The sequence below is a fragment of the Ctenopharyngodon idella genome, chromosome 15 (assembly GCF_019924925.1).
Source record: "Ctenopharyngodon idella isolate HZGC_01 chromosome 15, HZGC01, whole genome shotgun sequence".
Lineage (NCBI taxonomy): Eukaryota > Metazoa > Chordata > Actinopteri > Cypriniformes > Xenocyprididae > Ctenopharyngodon > Ctenopharyngodon idella.
Genome location: NC_067234.1, coordinates 13,186,113 through 13,206,362, shown reverse-complemented (window position 1 = coordinate 13,206,362; position 20,250 = coordinate 13,186,113). Strand labels below are relative to the sequence as shown.

Here is a 20,250-nt window from a genome sequence, read left to right as displayed (position 1 = left end):
CACTGCGAACGGACCGAGGGGGGCCCCGCTTCCACTACCTCACACTGGGCTCAAGTGAGGGGCACTGTGTGGTCCGGTGTAGTTTTTATTTATTTATTTTTGTTGTATTTTTAAATTACTTAATCTTTATTTTATATATATATATATACATATATATATATATATATTTTAGTTTCACTCAGTTAACAGATCAAACGTTTTAAAAAAAGACATTTAGGAATAATATTAATAGAAATGTTTTTTTTTGTTTGTTTGTTTTTTTAATAACATCACTTAGGTGTTGTGATACTATAATATTATTTTGTCTGTTTTATACTGAATAAGTAAATTCACGTTACTCGTATTTCCTGTTTCATCATAGCCATAAAAACTACTGGCCAATCAGAGAAGCTTGTGAATGACAGGAGTGTAATCTGATTGGCTGTCTCCGTCGTCTCAGAGAATTAATGAATGGCAGATGACCGTACGCGTTCCTGCACAGATCCGTCTGAAACTGTTTGCCGGAGATTTAAACGAGCTCGTCTCTGTAGAGAAATCCGGAAGCGCTTCTCATCCGCGCGTGCATTAAGGTAAGCTGGAGTTAAAACGGTATGAATCAGTGAAGCCACAAAGCTCGTAACGTGTCAAGTGTCTATTTTTTTTTTTTTTTTTTTTTTTTTTGGAAAGTGTACGAATATTATCTGAATTCTGAATGATTTGGTTCATGTTTTAAGTAGTTTATACATGTATACGTAACGTTATGTGTTTTCATGTTTCCCGGTGGCTCGCGTGAGCGGAGCGCGCTCCAGCAGGCAGGCTGATGCAACAACTCGCTGTTTGTCCAGATGAATGAATGCATTTAATGCATCACTGCCGCTGTTATGTAAACGAGCGCGAATGCAGCAGCATACTAAACGAGCCCTTGGCACTCAGTCTTGTGTTATGTCGAGATTCAGCGGCTTACTGATGTTTACTGCTGCCGCATAGCTCTTGTAGTGACGTTACGACTGCCTGTTTCCTGTCGCTCAGGCTTCACTATGACAACCGCTGCTCATACGCAGGAGCTCTTCCGGCGCGCGGAGGCCGTGTGCTTTGACGTGGACAGCACTGTGATCCGCGAGGAGGGCATCGATGAGCTCGCCAAGTTCTGCGGCGTCGGGGACGCGGTCACGGAAATGTCAGTAAACACTCACTCCCCTCATGTTCTGATTCAAATAGCTTTGTTGTCACGGTGAAAGAAAGGGTTAAATTGTCAAAGCACAGTACATACATGCATGGTCCAGCATCCAGAACACCCTAGCCAGTGTGCAAACACTACAGCAGTGAGTTTGACAGCACATCCCTGTCGTTGTGTCCGCAGGACCCGGAGGGCCATGGGCGGCTCCGTCTCATTCCACAAAGCCCTGAGCGAGCGTCTGTCCATCATCAAGTGCTCGAGGGAACAAGTCAACAAACTCATCACTGACCACCCGCCGCAGCTCACGACAGGTATTAAGTAAGTTGGTAATTATCCCCCGTTTTTGGACAGTTTTTTTTTTTTTTTTTTTTTTCCCAGTTAACTTTATTGGCTTGATTGTTTTTGTGTTTATTTGATAAGTAGTTGTAAAACAGTGACAATATTAATGCTTTATATCAAAAATAGTAAATGGTTTCAGTAATGTTCCCAACAAATACACTTTATATACACTATACTCTATAAAAACTATACAATACACTACACATTATATACACTTTACACGCACTTCACTACACACTATATGCTATACACACACTATTAATATAGTTATACAATTTATACACTACACTATATACATAATACACACATTACACACTTTATATACATACACTTTTTTATACATTTACACTACACACACTATACATAGTAAATAAACTACACACTACACTCTGTATTTACATTTTATACACTACACTATATACATTAAATTTATATGCACTATACAGTATAAACGCTACACACTATGTATATTATACACGGTATAAACACTACACTCTATATACACTTTATTCTTCACACTGTTTACATTTTATACACACTATATACACTATACAAACTATATACACTACACACTATATGTAGTTTATAGTAGACACTATTTACACTTTATACATTATATACACTATACAGTTTTTACACTACACACAATATTAACCCTACACTTTACACACACACACACTATATACACTACACACTATATACACTTTATTCTTCACACTATTTACATTTTATATACACAATATACACTACACAGTATAAACACTACACACTATATATGGTTTATAGTACACACTATTTACACTATATACACTGCACACTTTTTACACTACACACTATTTACACTTTATACACACTATACATAATATACACTATACACAGTATAAACACTACACACTATATACACTATTCTACACTATTTACACTTTAGACACACTATATACACTAGTTTTTACACAACACACTGTATACACTTTATACACAACAAAACTCTATACACTATACACTATATATAGTTTATAGTAGACACTTTACACACTAGTTTTTACACTTTACACAATATAAACACTACACTTTATACCAAAAAACTATATATACTACACCGTATAAACGCTTTATACACACACACACACACACACACACACTATGTACACTACACAGTGTAAACACTACACACTATTTACACTTTAAACACACTATATACACAGTATATACACCACACACTATATACACTATACATAGTATATAAACACACTATTCTCTATATACACACAACACAACATACATTACACACTTTATACACTAAACACTTTTTATACATTTACACTACACACTATAAACACTTTATACACACTACACTATACACTATATACACTTTATTGACTATACATTATAGACACTACCCATTATATAGAATATTGAAGATTATATATTGTTTTGGAAGCTTGTTGATGAAGTCTTTGTCTTCTCAGGGAGCTGGTGGAGAAGCTTCATCAGCGTAACGTGAAGGTCTTCCTCATCTCAGGCGGTTTCCGCTGCATCGTTGAACATGTGGCATCGCAGCTCAACATTCCTCTACACCATGTCTACGCAAACCGCTTGAAGTTCTACTTCAATGGTAAGAGCCGTCCTGCATCTCAGCGGGCCGTTGGCAATAGACAGTGACTGATGAGGTGGTGTTGTGCTCTGTCAGGCGAGTACGCAGGATTCGATGAGTCTCAGCCCACGGCGCAGACGGGAGGGAAGGGCACAGTGATCCGCATGCTAAAGGAGCAGTACGGCTTTGAAAACATAGTGATGATTGGAGACGGAGCCACTGATCTTGAGGCCTGTCCTCCTGCGGTGAGTACTTCACCATAAAGACCCCAATGAACCTTGACTGCATAATTTGAGGCCCTGACTAATAGACAAGCTACAGTAGAGGACTAAATGACACTATTTACAGTCTGTCACCTATATTAGTGAGGGTAACTTCTTCTGTGCTATACTTTACTAGTCAAACTTCTACTGGACATGGTCTGTTAGAAGATGTCTTTGAGTCGTAAGCTGTGTCCCTATCCACTATATATTGCACTATATCGGGCTGCGGCCATTTTGTAGTTGTGAACGAATTCTGAGTGCCAGTCCTACACTTCTGGGAGCCCTAAGCAAAACTTTGTGAAGCTCAGCGGGCCGTTGGAATGGCAAGTTATATTTGTGCATTCTTAAAAATGTCCATAAACTTAAGTAATAATTACAATTGTTTTCAGTATGCAGTGTGCACTGCCAGCCTAATGAAATTAAAACATCAAGAAAACAAACTGCAAGTTATTAAAAACATATATAAATATTTAAAAGGAAACCCATTAAAACATGATAAATTGGCAGTAAGAACAATTAAGTAAAATTAAAACAAATTTTCATTGACAGCGTAATAAATGCTTTTTTAATAGTAATGTAATGTAGTAAAAACTATAACGCACAACCGAATTAGCTTTCTAAATGAATAATTGTTTGTTTGAATGAATGGATGGTTGTTTCAACCCAAATTTGGGTCAAATATGGACAAACCCAACCATTGGGTTACTTTTCTTTTTCTTTTTTTTTTTTTTCTTAATTAAAATTTTAACCCAATGGTTGGGTTTGTCCATTTTGACCCAAATCAGGCTTGAAACAACCCAGCATTTTTTCGAATGAAAAAGGCTTAGGTAAACATTTGAAAATACATCAATAATTCTCTAAATGAGCTCATTTTAAACTAATGGGCATTGTTTTTAAAGTACCTGAGTCACATGACAGCTTGTAATACTGAACAGAAATGTTTATTTCTTAAACTCATTAAACCACTCTTAAGAATGTTTTGATTATTTATGTGTACCAACATGAACTGAAAGTTACATTTCATCATGGGGTGGAGTCCTGGACTGGAGTTACTGGTTTGTCTTTTTTGTTTTGTTTGTAACTGATTTGTTACATTGCTTTGTCAAGACCAGTGTTGGGAAAGTTACTTTTAAAAGTAATGCATTACAATATTGCCTTAATCCCTTAAAAAGTAACGTGTTACATTACTTTTGCGTTACCTTTTCTCATCTGGACTGGGCTTGCTTGTTTGTTTTTTAATAACAAAAAAAGTTCTATTTTTGGTAAATGTAAAGGCCCTTTTACACCAAAAGTGAAATAAATAAGCCTCAGGCTGAAGGAAATGCATATTTACACCTGTACAATAGAGGGTGCAGCTCAAACAAACCTTTCAGCTGAGCTGCCATTCTGGATTAAAGAAGAATAGATACAGGAGAAGGAAGTTCAACACACTTACTTTTAAATCTAACCTAAAGTAATTTTTGATAATTAGTATGGTTGAATTAGATTATTCACACAGCGACACACCTCTGCACTTTATTTATCTCAACATGAGGACAGGAGAGCTGGCAGTCAATAAATGAGGAAAAGTAACTTAGATTTCTAGTAATTGTACAGTTCTCATATTTTATTTTCAGACAGTTTTGGAATATTTTTCCTCTCCCCAAATTTGTCACTACCGAAACACAATAATAAATAATTTAATAAGAAGGGTTACATTGACCTATTAAGATTTTGTTCACATACCTTGTAAATATATTTTTTGCTATTTCTTTTTTTAATAAATCAATAATTACAATTTTAACAATATTTCAAGTGTAATTTATGAGATTTGTTATATTTTGAATCCAATCTTTCTTTGTAAAAGGCATAAAGTTTATCATACTGATTTCAAAGTGAAGGATTTATTAGTTTGAATATACATTGAACCAAACACTATAATAATATCTTAGTTAATAATTCAATATACTTTATTTTTGACAAAACATCACGTTTCGGTCGTGACGGCACATTTTCGGTAGTGACCGTAATGTGTTGGTAGTGACCACATCACATTACAGGATTTTAACTCGCATACTAAAACATACTAAAATACTAATGATTTGCATAAATGTACTCATTTTGTTTTTTCCCCCCAAATAAATGATTATGTGTTCCCTTTTGTCACTACCAAAACAATGATGACATGCTTCGGTCGTGACAATTTTAGATACTTTTGAGTCTAGCTTAGAGATGCTAATCAGCACATGGTTAGCTAGCACAGTTCTGAACAGTTGTACGCACATATAAACTCAATTGAGAGTAATATGAGAGGGAGGGACACAGGAATATTTCCTGATCAAAAATGTAGAAGTGTGGTTAAAATCGGTCTCAGCCAGTGGACTAAAACACACACTGTTTCGGTAGTGACACGAAAATGCGGGACACTTTTTTTTATTTTATTTTTTTAACTTCACTCTTAAAAAATAAATAAATAAATAAATCAAATATATTTTTTAAAAACAACAATGGAAAAAAATTGCAAAAATTATTTCAACATCATTTTCGCAAGTTGAAATTTAGGGGCTTGGGACAGACACCTCCCAATTGAAAGTACCCAATAAATGATGGTTTTATATATATTAAGCTTACTGATATTTTAAATATTGTGGGATTCAATAGATAATAGAAAGATCTTAGTAAACATCTAAAATTTTAATGCTTAAAGCATTAATTCATTTAAAAAAATGAAAATTACCCTCTTTACTCACCCTCAAGCCATCCTAGGTGTATATGACTTTATTTTTTCAGATGAACATAATCGCAGAAATATTAATAAATATTCTGACGCATCCGAATTCAACGTACGCAGAAAGTGTAAAACTCTTGCAGTTCACAAAGCTTACGCTACGTCCTACACCTTCACTATTCACCATACAGAAAAAGTGTAACTGACGTGACGTCAGTTTACACTTTCTTCGTAACTTCAATATGGAAGGTGGCTTGTGCAGAAGCGAGATATTATTATATATTTTTTTAACTTTGTGTTTTAAAAAAAAACAAAAAAAAACCGCATCGTTTCGCTTCAGAAGGCCTTTATTAACCCCCCGGAGCTGTGTGGAGCACATATTTATGATGGATGGAAGCACTTTCTTCAGCTCATACTCATTGATCCCACTCACTGCCATTATAAAGTTTGGATGCATATTTGGATATATTTGGATGCATATGGATATTTATTCATTTTTCTGCGATTGTTCATCAGAAAGAAGAAAGTCATATACAACTAAGATGACTTGACAATGAGTAAAGCTTGGGCTAATTTTCATTTCAAAGTGAACTAATCCTTTAAATGATTAAATGTTTTTTTGTTGTTGTTGTGGGACAGCAGTTTGCACCAATTCTGTAGAATGGCCCATATAGTGATTAGTAAATGAGTGAATGGTTTCAGACACAGTTGTAGTTTAGATTTATAGGTTTAGTTGAACTGCTTTCATGTCCTTTTCAGAGCGCTTTCATTGGATTCGGTGGGAATGTCGTGCGGCAGCAGGTGAAGGAGAAGTCCTTGTGGTATGTCACGAGTTTTGGGGAGCTGCTCAAAGAGCTGGAGAAGATCTAGTGTTGACTGGAGCACACAGTCCAGAGTTTAGCACACTTTATGGTCGTGCACCTTCTTTGTGCCTTTCCTAGTTTTTACCTAATGCACAATTTTTAATGTTATGTTTTTAGAGTTTATTACTGAAATGATTGTTCATATATAGAGCAAGAGGTCAGTTTGTACAATGTTTTTCTGTGATGTACTGTACACTGTACTGTAATGAAACTTAACTGACATTTGGAGCTCAGACTGTGAGAGAACACTGTTTTATTCCTTGATCATTATTTTAACACTAACAACTGTCCATGTCTGTTTGTATACTTGAAAGAGAATACAATGATAACGGTCAGCAGATAATAAAACAAAAGTAACAGCTGTCGGGTGTCTTTTATCTGTGTGAGCATGACACAACATGGAGTAGAATGATCAGTTATGATTTATTGAACACAGTATTTAATTGATTTGAAACATTTTGTGCTGTTAAATCCCAAAGTATCAATGTACAGTAGATTACGCATGCCGTGGTCGCACAGAAAACAAAGTCAAAGTCAATCTAGAAATCAGTCTGTCAGTGAGCTGCTGATCAAAGCAGAACTGGAGACATTTCACAACACAAAAAAGGCATGTAAAAAGCATGTCTATGTAGAAACAGAACACAAATAAAATACAGCAACTAAAAAAAAAAAGTTAATTTTGCACACAACCTGTCCCCAATGAGCCTTTTCAAGTTCAACTGATTTTGGACTATTTTAGCAACAAACGTATGGAGCATTTATATATAGACTCTTCTCATCTGCATAATGACCAGGGGTTTTAACTGAATATGTAGGATAGATTCTGCTGTATTCATCATAACACGTTATTATAACCTGAAATCCTCTCCATGTGGGGGTTTATATTTTCAGCAAATAAATATGCAATAAATACATGAATATATTGCAGCACTCAAGCGAGTTTAAAGTGTTTTCCCAACAGGGTGAACAGTAAATGCTTTCTGACAATATTCAATTCATCCAAGTCTGTACTGAACTAATGCATTCATACATGCTGTTTGTTTTGAAATATTGGTAATCAAAGATTTATCGGCCACCACACTGGAAAGGGTTAACGCTCTACACTGCCAATGTATTACGGTGATTCAATGCACTTTACCGCCCATCTTTCATATCCTTTAAATATAGCAACAAACTTTATTCAACAGATCTACAGCTGTGTTTTTTCAAGCCTAGCAATGCTGATTTGAAGTATTCTCAACACTTAGTGAAGTACAGTAACTGCCTTCATTCCTACAAATTCAATTTGGTTTGCTGGTGCAATTTTTGGACAGTTTTTCGGATCAGAACAAGTGTGTGAAGTTGGTTGGCATCATGACGACAGTGTCGATCATGGCAGTGTATGTATCAAATGTCTTGGTCTGGCCTTTAGCTCATGGGGACGTTACGGTGAGGAGTTGATGGATTCATTACTGCAGCGGAGATGCCTTCAGTGGGATCATTATCCTGGATTCCATGTGCTGAATGAGGGGCACTGAAAACAGATTCAGAGGCAGAATTTACCAAATAACAAGATGCGACTGGCTATTACTGTCTATTACTTGGATATTACCTTTCATGCAGTGTGTAATATAGCTGTTTGTGAATGTAAAAGGTAAGATCAAAGTTTAAAAAAAAAAAAAAGCAAAACAAGTGGGTAATTTCAGTCTTCATATTATGTAACAATATAACAAATTTGCATAATGCCAGCATATGCTCTTCATTAGCTGCCAGTGAGCGCCATCTCTTTTGCCCCGCCCTCAAACACTGTAGTTGTATCTGAGACTGGAAGAGTTTGGTTCATGTTGTTCATGTCGAGAAGACTGTTTTCTGCGCTGCGAATCCACTTTGATGCACTTCAAAAGGATGAGACTTGCGCTGGAATTGATACCGAAAACCCAACGCCATCGCTATGGTTCGTATCAACGTGCATCAAGAGCTAAGGAAGATCCAGAGCTTAAATTCAAATATGGTAATGGGCGTTTGATTTCCGACACATGCTTTAACTAGTTGACCAATCACAACAGACTGGGTCATCTGACCAATCAGAGCAGAGTACACCAATCCCAATAGACTGGGCCGTCTGGCCAATCAGAGCAGAGTAACACAATCATGTCATACTGGGCATCTGGCCAATCAGAGCAGAGTAGGCCAATCACATCAGACTGGGTCGTCTGACCAATCAGAGCAGAGTAGGCCAATCATGTCAGACTGGGTCATCAGACCAATCAGAGCAGAGTAGACCAATCATGACAGACTGGGCCATCTGACCAATCAGTGGATTTCATGTAATGGTCAATGTCTAACAAATAAAATGCATGGCAAAAACTCAACTGATGGCATGTCGGTGTAGACAGCAGCAGTGTGTCTGGTGTAGATGTGGTGCAAGGACGGTGTTTACCGGTGTAATAGACGACTTCATCCCAGCCCTCGTGTTGCCAGGCAGCGTTCCTCGTGTCCTCTCTGGACTGCAGGTCCTTGTACGCTGGAACAAACAGACCAAAGAAATGATCGTTGGATGTTTTCCCAACAGTGACACTGGCTATGATGGAATCACGATCACAACTAAACAGTCTATCAGGGCGTATGTGAACATTCTTACCCCAAAGATGATGGACCATATAGAGGTTTCCTATCTGAGAGAAGAAGCCGCCGACTGCCTCATGGTTGTGCTGCCGGTAGCCGATAGCTCGCGCCCTAAAGAACAGGATCAATCATCAGACCACTTCTGAATTCTCAGAATTAAACATCTCTTCATAAACAACTGTTCATACCAAGAGTGAAACGAATCACTGACGAAAGATGATCTATTTAAACCAAGAACGAAACGACCAAAAATTAGCATTTGCACATTTGGCAGACGCTTCCATCTAAAGTGACTTGCACTGCAGTCAAGATTGTCATGTTTTCATGAGAATGCAGTCACTGGGAATCGAACCCATGAACTTGGCATGCTGGTGCCCCACTATACTGTTTGAGCTACTAGAAGATTGAAATTAATTGTAGACAAAAGGTGTATTGTGCATCAAAAATGAGATGAGAAAGCAGTCTGGTCAGCTGCTTGGTGGCTGGAATATTGATGGCATGTGATGATGATTTTTTCTTCTTGATGTGAACAGGTCTTGAGAATCGCTTGATGTAAATAGTGCTCTTGTGGACAGACTATTCCTTGATTGTTAGTATTAATCATAATACACTGTTGTTGTGAATGCTGACAGTACAACTACAACTTATGGTAAAGTGATAAGGAATAAAGACAAAAGCTTGCCAGAAAATACGATTCATTTAGCTGATTTACCAAGTGACAAAATACATTTCCCATAATTCTCTCCAGCAGCATGACAAAGCGTCATATAATGCACATTACATTGTAATTATGACTTTTAAAATCATAAACACTCCCAAGGATTTTTGAAGACAGTCTATGTTTGAGTTCAGCACATCACATGTTCTGTAGCATTCAATAACGTATCAAATACTGTCTATCACACCAGCGTGTGCATTTAAACACCATTTCAGTGACTTGAATTGTATGCTGTTAACATATCTTGTTATTCAAACTTGTGTCGGACACAGATCTGAACTTAAATGGTGGTAATTAATGAATGCTTTGTAATACAGATCTAAGGTTGGTCTCTTTTTAAAGAAGACACTAAGCAGATTATTGCAGAAAATGAAGGTGTAAAGTTGACTATGAAGCAAATGTACTGAACTAAATATTTTTATATTTTATACAAAATAATTTGGCCTTTATTTGCTAGAAAATCAAATGTCTGTCCAATTTTGTTCCAAATTTGAAGAAGTTGATATCAAATTAAAATTAAGCCTGCTAAAAGGATTTAAAGTACTGTTTCAAAGGTAACTCAATGTCTAATTTCAAAATGGTTTTCACAGGATTAATTTTGAGCATTTAAGCTTTCGAATGATACCTAATTAATGATGATTACTAAAAACTGTGATAGAGAAAAAAGCCAATTAAAAAAAAAAAAAAAGAGCACTGACAGTTAACAAGCTATACAGGTGCGTTATGTTAAAGAAACCAATAGTCTTACCAATAGTTGCCCCATTCAATCATGGTCCCGGGCTGCAAGGGAACAACAAAAAGAGACTCTGTAAATCTGAACTTCAAGCTCATCTCAATCCACTACTGATGGATGGACCAGGACACACTGAGATCTTAAACTAGGACTGGTGGTATATAACATCCACAGTCTACTCACAATGATTTGATTGCCACTATAAAATGAAGCAACATTAAGAACCCAATAAGGTGAAAAGTGTCTTTATTAAGACAGATTGGTAAGTTTGGTTCCAAAACCAGTTCAAACTGTCTGTTTCAAAGAATCGATTCCAAACTGATTCAACAATGTTTCCGTCATCACTCAAAAAACCTTATATGCATCTATTGTAGAGCGGTACGATTCTGGATAAATTGAGAATCACAATTTTTTTTTGTTTCAAATAGAGATCACGATTCTCCCACGATTCTGAACAGACAACTAAATAAAATAACATGTGAATTACTAGAGGTTCTGACAAAATGTTAATTGCTGCAGTCTATTTAAAATTATTTAATTCATTAGAATGAATATTTAAAAAAAATTGGTTTGAATGATTCATAGACTCACTCATAATGACTTCACTTGTTTCATTACTTGATGAATCACTGTTTTTGAACAAATCGCTTGAATGAATGATCCAATGACTCACTTATAAAGACTTCACTTGTTTCATTACTTAATGAATCAGTGTTTTTGAATGAATCTCTTAAATAAATGATTCAATGAAAAATACATTTTTAACAGTCACTTTTTGCCACCTACTGGTGTAATTGATGCAGTCATTATTTGAAGCGCCATGTTACTTTCAAAAGGTGAATTACTCGGTTTTGATACCACAGACATCAGTGTTTATATCTGAACTATAAACTTTTATCCCAGTACTTCTGTGATCATTTGAATGTTTGTAACACAGAAATAACGATACTGTGTGGTTGAAAAGATTGTTTCTGAAGCTGAAAATGAAGAATACATGACAACTAGGGCTGGGTGATATATAAAAAAAAAATATATATTTTATCGATAATAAAACAGCACGCCCCGTCTGCCCCATCCCCGCCGGAAACAACACAGCCGACACACCGTAAACAAACATCAGTTTGATTGCACTTTATCTGACAATAGCCTGTGATACAGTAAGCTCAATTTAATTAAATGTTAAAGGTTTGTTTGTCTTTTCTTTGTTTGTGCTTTAATATAAAACATTAGCTTTGTTGTTATGTGAGTGGAAATTAGTGTTGTTAATTTCCACACTGCTCTTATCAAGGGTTTGAAATTAATTTCGTTTTGTGAAGAGAACTGTTGAATAAACAGAGTTTAACAGAGTTCATTCTGAAGGTGGACATTCTGGTGGTAATTGTAAGAATGATAAATGCATATTGATGTCACAATGTGTCTTGCCTATTTTCTCATAAGGTCCGATGCTTCTTTTTCATTTTTGGTCTTGTCGCCTGAGTAGACATATTTCATGATGATAAGTTTAATTTCCTTAATTTTAACGTGTAGCGCTGTTTTAAACTTGTAGTCAAGCTATAAGGTATTTGTTAATTGTCTAAAAACAAATTTGTTCGTTCTGCATGACTAAAAACAGAAAGGTTATTTTTCTCCCTCATGTTTTTAGAGCTCCAAGGTGTCCTTATATAGGCCTCTTATAATGAAATAAATTTTAAAAAAATGCTGCAGTATTTATTTGGAAAAAGGAGTAATTACAAATGTTATTTGTGTATTTTATTTTGATAATGAACAGGCTGCGATGTCGAGCAGTGCTAGAACTAATATGTTGCGTGTGCGCGCAAGGCGTGATCACTTAAATTGCTTCCTTAGTGAAAACAACTTAAAATACTCCATTTATGGTCATAAACTGTAAAGTGTCTTATTTTATCTGTACTCTCACAATGAAAACAAAACATTGTGTTTTTGTAAAATAAAGAAAACAGGTACCGCTTTCTGCAGTCTCAGTTTTCCTTGAACGCGTTTGTGTGGAGAGCATCGCAAAAATAAATCAAAACTCAGCATATAGGCTACTACTTGTCACAGTTTTTTTCTTTCGTTTTGTTAACCTGTTAATTGTTTAGGTGAATATATTTCACGTATTTATTCCTTTTATATATTCTATATGAGTTTATTCTGCTCTGCAGGTGCATGATGTGATGATGTGAATCCTCCTGTTCTGTTGTTTATGCTGGTATTTGTGCATACGAAAACGAAACCCCTGGAAAACAAATGTTGCTATTTTTAATGAGTCATGGACACTTATCCATTCTAGTCTAATTTAATTTAATTTTAATTTAACAATCTTGTCAGTTAAAATCGAAATTTTAATATCCTTAGCGGGTTGGTTGATGTCAATCCACGAATCCAATATAGGCTACGTTTTCTTTCTCAATTGTTTATGACTTTAAATTATGTGACAAAACTGTGTTTACGGGGATATGTTGACATAATTTTGTGTGTATTTGTCCACGATCTAGTCTAAGAAGCAACTCTCTGTGCGCAGCTCAGAAATAAAGCGTGCAGGTACAGAAGTGTTGCCTCGCGCTTGAATAATGGTTTAAAAATAAAATCACATTATTAATAAGCAAAATCGAAATGTTAAATGTATAACGAGTATGCCTATTCGATTCCTATCCTTAAGTAAATCAAATGATTCCAGAATAGATTTTTTTATTCCTAAACCTATTAGGCCACAAAATATTTCATGTGAATAAATGTGTGCATGGTAACTATGGGACTATGTTAAATATATTTGTCTTTTTTTTCCCCCCTTGATATTGGCAAATATCATCAGGTAATTGACTTTTATTATTGACATTGCGATACTTGCAAGACATCGTCAATATACGGTAATATCGTTATATTGCCCAGCCCTAATGATAACTGCTCTGCTGTGATCCTACTTGTCAAAGGTTTAATAGACAGAGCTAAAATCACTGTCATTTAGGAATAAGATCACGTTTGTGATTTTTAACGATTGATCGTGCAGCTCTTATCTATTGCTGTTTACAGAGATAGTGTTATTTTGTTTTTCTATATTACTCACTTCTAACCCAAATGATAACCACCACACATGCTGTTGAGAGGCTAGAGCAAAGACAGGTCAAACAGTAGTGTGCAAGACATGTCAAACACTCAAAGACAACAACAGTTTCTCCCTTCATTCTGGGTTTGTGGCCGATAGGAATCAAAGACTCACTCTCAGCTGGTAGGAGCGCAGCTCGTATATGTTGGGTCCGTCTCTAGGCACCGGCTCATTCCAGAAGCTGAACTCCAGCAGCAGCTGATTCCTGCGGGACAGAAGCATCTTGCCCCTCTCCTGCCTGTACTCCAGGAACTCCTGCGGTCAACAGATGATACACAACATCTGAATAACAGGCATCTGCAGGGATCTTCTCACTGCTACTGCTACGGTTCTGTTTAGGTGAGTCCATATGGTGAAACAAGTGCATTTCTATGTTTTTTATTGCAATAAAAAAAAAAAAAACTTAATTGTGGGATAACCTCTTTAAATGTATTGAACATAACATGATAGTGGCAACAGAACATGAGGAAGTCCCATGAGTCTTTGTGAACAGTGCCACCTGCAGACGTGAGCTGAAATGGCTGCGTCACAATCTATTAATTTACTCCAAACCAATTGTACAACACGGTGCAACAGTCAGGCTCCTAGGGATGGGTATCGTTAAGGTTAACAGTATTACTACTCTTACCGATACTGCTTATCGATCCATTACTTTAACAGTATTCTTATCAGTACTTTTTGTTATATATATATATATATATATATATATATATATATATATATATATATAAGAGCTGAATTAACTTTTTATATTGAATTAACTGCTTTATATTATATACTGTCCAGCATTTTTGGTGTTTTATAAGATACAGTAAGAACATGAACAAAGAAACAAAGTAAAACAAACTGACAAAAACAATAAAACAAAGATACAAATGAAATAGTGCTTTCATTTTTTCATGTGTTCAGGTAAGTAATGTAGGCCTAGCCTATAAAGGAAATCTAAGTAAAGTAACCAAATGTAAAATAACACTGCATGGTTTTCACAGTATAAATTAATAGACTGATGCTTATTAAAGCTACCTATATTCAGATGCAGTGATACCTATATTCTGTGAGTGATTTTCTCTTTGCATTTTGTTGTTTGATTAACACTGATGGCATAATTGTCAGAAGGTGACTGCTGTCACTTTAAGACAATTAACACACATCGGATTTTCTCCAAGCTGTTCATGTACACTTACGATATAAACTGCGTTTAAGTAGCTAAACACGCTCCAATCCGGTGATTTTAACATTTTTGTGTGTATTTGATCGTTTGGACGTGCACCTGAAGCCCAACGTGTAATTTGTTTGTCTATTTGCGATCCGTTTTGGAGTGCGCGCACACAATTCACCCTGAGAAACAGCGTCTCTTGCGCGGATTATTGTGCTTTCAACGTTTTAAAACGATGATAATAATTATCAAACATTTACTGCAATTTAGCCACAGTAAAGACTGCATTTTACAACAATCACCGATTGTGCTGATTCTGATGTTAAGTTCGGGTTTAGGGAGGAACGAACGTGCACAGCTGTGAATAGAATGAAGGTGTGCTAGACGAAACGCTGCTAGTTTTTAATAGTTTTACCTCAGATATCTTCTTTCTGATCCTTGGAAGCCAAAATCGAAATTAAAAATAAAATTAGTTTAATATCACAGGCCTAAAGTGTAAGCAGACGTTTAGTTGTACGTGTATTTTCTTCATAATTTCTCCAGTACCGATAGCAGAACCGTTAACGTAAGAGCTTACCGATACACTGGTCTTTCATAATTTAGCCCCGGGGCCATTTTAATTCCGGGTTTAATAAATACCCATCCCTACAGGCTCCTGAAGTAAAAACTCCATAGAGAAATCGATTTTTAAATTATAACTTATAAACCTTAAGATCCTTCCAAAGACAGTCCAAAAAAAAAAAAAAAAAAACTCAGTGAGCACTTTATTTTTTGCACTTTTGCTAGTATCTCAGCGTGTAATCCTGTTTTGGATACGCAGCAAATGAACTTCAAGTATTGAGTTTTTTGGACTCTTTTTGGAAGGATCTTTTTGTATCTTGGAATCATGTTCTATGTGGATTAAAAAGTGCGCAAGATCCTATTCTTTTGAAACTTATAAACCTTGAAAGACAGCCTTACTGTGAGCTACAAGGTTGTTAATCAAAAGTATTTGCTTCTGCTGAAGCCATCAGCCCACATTATTTCAGTGTTTAACAGCAGAATTCGTGGTGAAAAACTATGTTAAAAATGATGCTGTACAGAAAATTCCACCAATTAAAGAGTCGGAACAAGCTAAATGTGCCAAAAGATTGCTTTAGCTCCGCCCTACTCCCATGAAGCACAGCGAATGACATAATCAAATCGGTCTCACCCACATGCCATTTTTGTCATGTATATTAATGTTAAAACCCCCATGTGCATATCCTGAATGAAGCAGCAGTAAATATAAACATACTGCAATTCTGGGTGTATATTTATTCCCAACACAAAACCAAACATTTCTCATACTGCAGTCCAGGTGTAGTAATGACACAGCACTGCTTAACTACATGAGCGCACAAACACTAGATTACCTTGTTATTCTTCAGTTTATTCATGACTTCAGTAAGAGCTGGATATCCTCCTCTGTACCGCCACAAGTGCACTACAAAGTGAACCAGATGCAAATGTTACAATGTGTCAGTGCTCACATAAACACACATCTGGAGATGAGCAAACACATCTCACACATATATATTTAACCCTTTCATGACCTGACAGAGTACTACATATTACAGAAACTCTCATCCAAAACAGACTCTACTGATGACGGAGCAGATTGTGTTGAAGTATTCCTGATGTCTTACCAGCTTGGTCTTGCTCTCCGTACCAGGTGTTCCACGTGCCCACCAGCTCACACGGGTAATGCTTGTCATTATGGATGGCCGGCAGCACCTCATCACTGTGGAAACAAGTCACATGTACTGCAGTCAAATAGAGTGAAATGTGGTTCCTCTGCTGGACACCTGTGTGAACAGGGCACTTGCTGGGGTTTTCCAATCAAATTTAAGGCTTTTTAAGACCTGCACAAATAAAATTAATACGATATGGGTGAGGTACGGCAATGTCAATGTCTAACCATAAAAAGACTGTAAAAACAGTTCAAATATTACAATATATTTTACAAAATGTTAAACTTCACATTTCAGCCTATAAACCATTTTTTTAAGAAAAGGGAGAGTTGAAATTATAAATGATTATTCTTTTATTGAATATATATATATATATATATACATACACACTCACCGGCCACTTTATTAGGTACACCTGTTCAACTGCTCGCTAACGCAAATATCTAATCAGCCAATCACATGACAGCAACTCAATGCATTTAGGTTTGTAGAGACATGTTTTTTTTTTTTTTTTTTTACACACTTTCCATTTAAAAATTTTCCAAACCTCTCTATAGATTTTTCAGATCATATTTAACATTAATGGTTCATACAGCATTATTTGTTATAGTACAGTCATCTGTAAATATTCTTATTAGTTTCAAAGTGATAACGTGCTTGATATGATGAGAAGAAACCTAAAATGTTTTATAACCTGCAGATATGCACCTCTGAAGATCAGTTTGATACTGTGAATGTGGTTTGATGCTGCACGATCAACAAACAGCAAAGTAGAGTCTGATTTAGATGATTCTTTTAGTGAAGTTCAAAAGAGACTCAATTATGGCAGAGTAATGAAAATGTGCGTGTGTCGTGTTTGACAATCACTAAACTTTTGCCATGAAAACACTCTGCTTGTATGATAAATTTATTTTTAGAAATTCTTAATTTTATATTTGACAAAACCGAATAAGGGAAATAGCCTTTTTTCCCCCCATACTGTGTTTTCTTTTTTCTATACTTATCCAGACCTGGAGATCGCTTAGATCAAACTCCATACCTTTTCCAAACTGCATAGGAACCTTGTTATATAGCTTCTTTTTGATCAACCGTCTAAATGAAAATGCAATAGGTGGCGCTTATGGAACAGCAGAAATATAGCGGTTACCCTGTTAAACCCTGCATACAACGCAGCTGCGCTTTTTAGAAAGGTGACAAATTCATTGATTGTAAACTGCTGTGAAACTGTGAGCCTGTAGTACGAGCAACAGCACCGCATTTTTACTTTGAAGCATGCAGTGCTCATATTTATTTAATTAAATCATAACCTTTTGAAGTTTAATAATCACATTTTCCACAAATTTAAGACCTCTTGAAATGATTAATATACCATTTAATATATGTAAGACTTTTTATGGCCTTAGATTTTTAAAACTGAATTTAAGACGATCCACATAGACCCTGGTCAACTAGAGAAGAACTTCATACACATAAAATCTCCAAAACACTGGCTGGTTCAAACACTGACACTGATATGACATTCAGACATGTTTCAGTTTGACTTCAGCATGTGATTAATCAGTGCATCTCAGGCAGTGAGATGTGAGTCTTATTGAGGTCTTCGTGTTGTGTTGCGCTGCTGCCGTAGAGCAGTAAACACTTAAGGAATGGGCTTTAGCGGATTCCTGCCAGTGCTACTGCCAATCACTGACAGGAATAGAAAGCAGGACATTTGCTGTGAACTTCAGTAGTCAAATCAGTTCAGTCTCAAGGGTCTCTGAAGAAGTTAAAAACAGCTTGATTTATGTAATTAACACCAAACAGCCTCGTTTGACCTGGTTCATTCATGTGAAGAGACCTGACTTACCAGAGTTTGTTGTACGCCTCGAGACACTCAGGCTTCACGTTGTGAACTACAAGAAAACAATATCTGAGTCAATGGAGAAATCACATTGGCATTTAGACGTTTTACAGCAGAGGGCAAACAACCTACACTGTATTTTGTACAAGTTGTTATCCTCTTTCTTGGCTAACAAATGGGAGTGAGCGTCTTTTCTCGGATCCACCTTCCGCACAAACAATGATTTGAACCAGCTGTCCTCTCGATTCCGGTTAGTAGATGCTGACAGACCCCTGAAACAGGAGAATATTGTGCATTTGTTAAACATATAGTATGTTACATTGCTTTATAAGACTATATAAACATTTGGTTTCCCATTGTCTAGAAGTATAGTCAAATAATAACACAGTCACTGCAACAGAAAGTACAGTCAGTAACTCTGGTTGTATTACAGTACGTCTTTTTTAATATTGTGCATGTTTCATTCACCAGATACACTATTACAATCTCTCATTTCATTAAAAAATTGAAACACCAAATCTACATATTGTGTTTACCATAAAAACACACGTGATGGACTGCTGAATTATGACCTTGAGCAGTAGATTCAGCGCACATTCAGACGCCTCTGTGATTTACGAAGCAACACATAACAGTTGAGCTGGTTAAGCAGATCTTTAAAATCAAGAAATGAATGAAGTTTTAGGATCTTTGAATATCTTGTAGAGTAATCACGACTTTACTAATGCGCCGCAGCGTTTTTAAACTCACATGCATCAAGCGGTAACTGCGCACTAAAGCACAAAGCACGCAGATTTATAACGTGAAATTTAGATAAACTATCTGACCTGATAACAGCATTAACGTGCCCTTTCGCCCGGCCCGTGTTTCTAGCCTGATATAGGCCCGAGCAGGAGGTCTGAAGGACTCTGGTCGCCATCTTCCACTGATAGGACACAAACAGCAGGAGAGGAAAGAGTTAAACATCTGCAGTGCAACAGCACCGCCGCAAGAGGTCGATCGAGCCACGTGCGATTCACGAGCGGCAGGGAGGGGTCGCTATAGAGCCGGTTTTTATTTATTTTTTTTTTTTTTGATTTAGCCTTCCATTTCGTTTTCCATTGAGATGAAATCACTTCTTCCAGGGAGTTCTGATCAAGATGGCTTTATAAAGTTTCACATAAAAACAAAAATACACAATTTAAACAAATAAAATAAAAATACATCAAAGATTAATGAAAACAGTAACATGATTCTTTCAGTGCAAAAAAAACAAAAAAACATTATATATATATATATATTAAAGCAGTTTTACCATGTTAGGACATTCAGGGGCCAAAAAAAACAAAAAAAAAACACACACACACATATATATATATATATATACAGGCGCTGGTCATATAATTAGAATATCATCAAAAAGTTCATTTTTTTATTGTAAATTATTTTTAAAAATGAAACTTTCATATATTCTAGATTCCCTATA

General features: G+C 36.1%; 2 protein-coding genes across 2 annotated transcripts; one reads left to right on the top strand and one right to left on the bottom strand.

Annotated features, from left to right (window-relative positions):
• Positions 1-404: 404 nt before the first annotated feature.
• On the top strand, positions 405-7,284 carry psph (phosphoserine phosphatase). The gene is made up of 6 exons (XM_051862217.1): positions 405-569; positions 1,009-1,156; positions 1,340-1,474; positions 2,965-3,110; positions 3,186-3,334; positions 6,819-7,284. The coding sequence occupies exons 2-6, from the start codon at positions 1,017-1,019 to the stop codon at positions 6,927-6,929; spliced, it is 681 nt and encodes a 226-aa protein (XP_051718177.1). The 5' UTR covers positions 405-569; positions 1,009-1,016; the 3' UTR covers positions 6,930-7,284.
• A 42-nt stretch (positions 7,285-7,326) lies between these two features.
• Positions 7,327-19,779, bottom strand: nipsnap2 (nipsnap homolog 2). The gene is made up of 10 exons (XM_051862216.1): positions 19,613-19,779; positions 18,918-19,057; positions 18,792-18,837; positions 16,901-16,995; positions 16,628-16,698; positions 14,192-14,332; positions 10,993-11,024; positions 9,543-9,637; positions 9,342-9,425; positions 7,327-8,435 (listed from the first exon to the last, which is right to left on the bottom strand). The coding sequence occupies exons 1-10, from the start codon at positions 19,702-19,704 to the stop codon at positions 8,371-8,373; spliced, it is 861 nt and encodes a 286-aa protein (XP_051718176.1). The 5' UTR covers positions 19,705-19,779; the 3' UTR covers positions 7,327-8,370.
• Between the last annotated feature and the right edge of the window lie 471 nt (positions 19,780-20,250).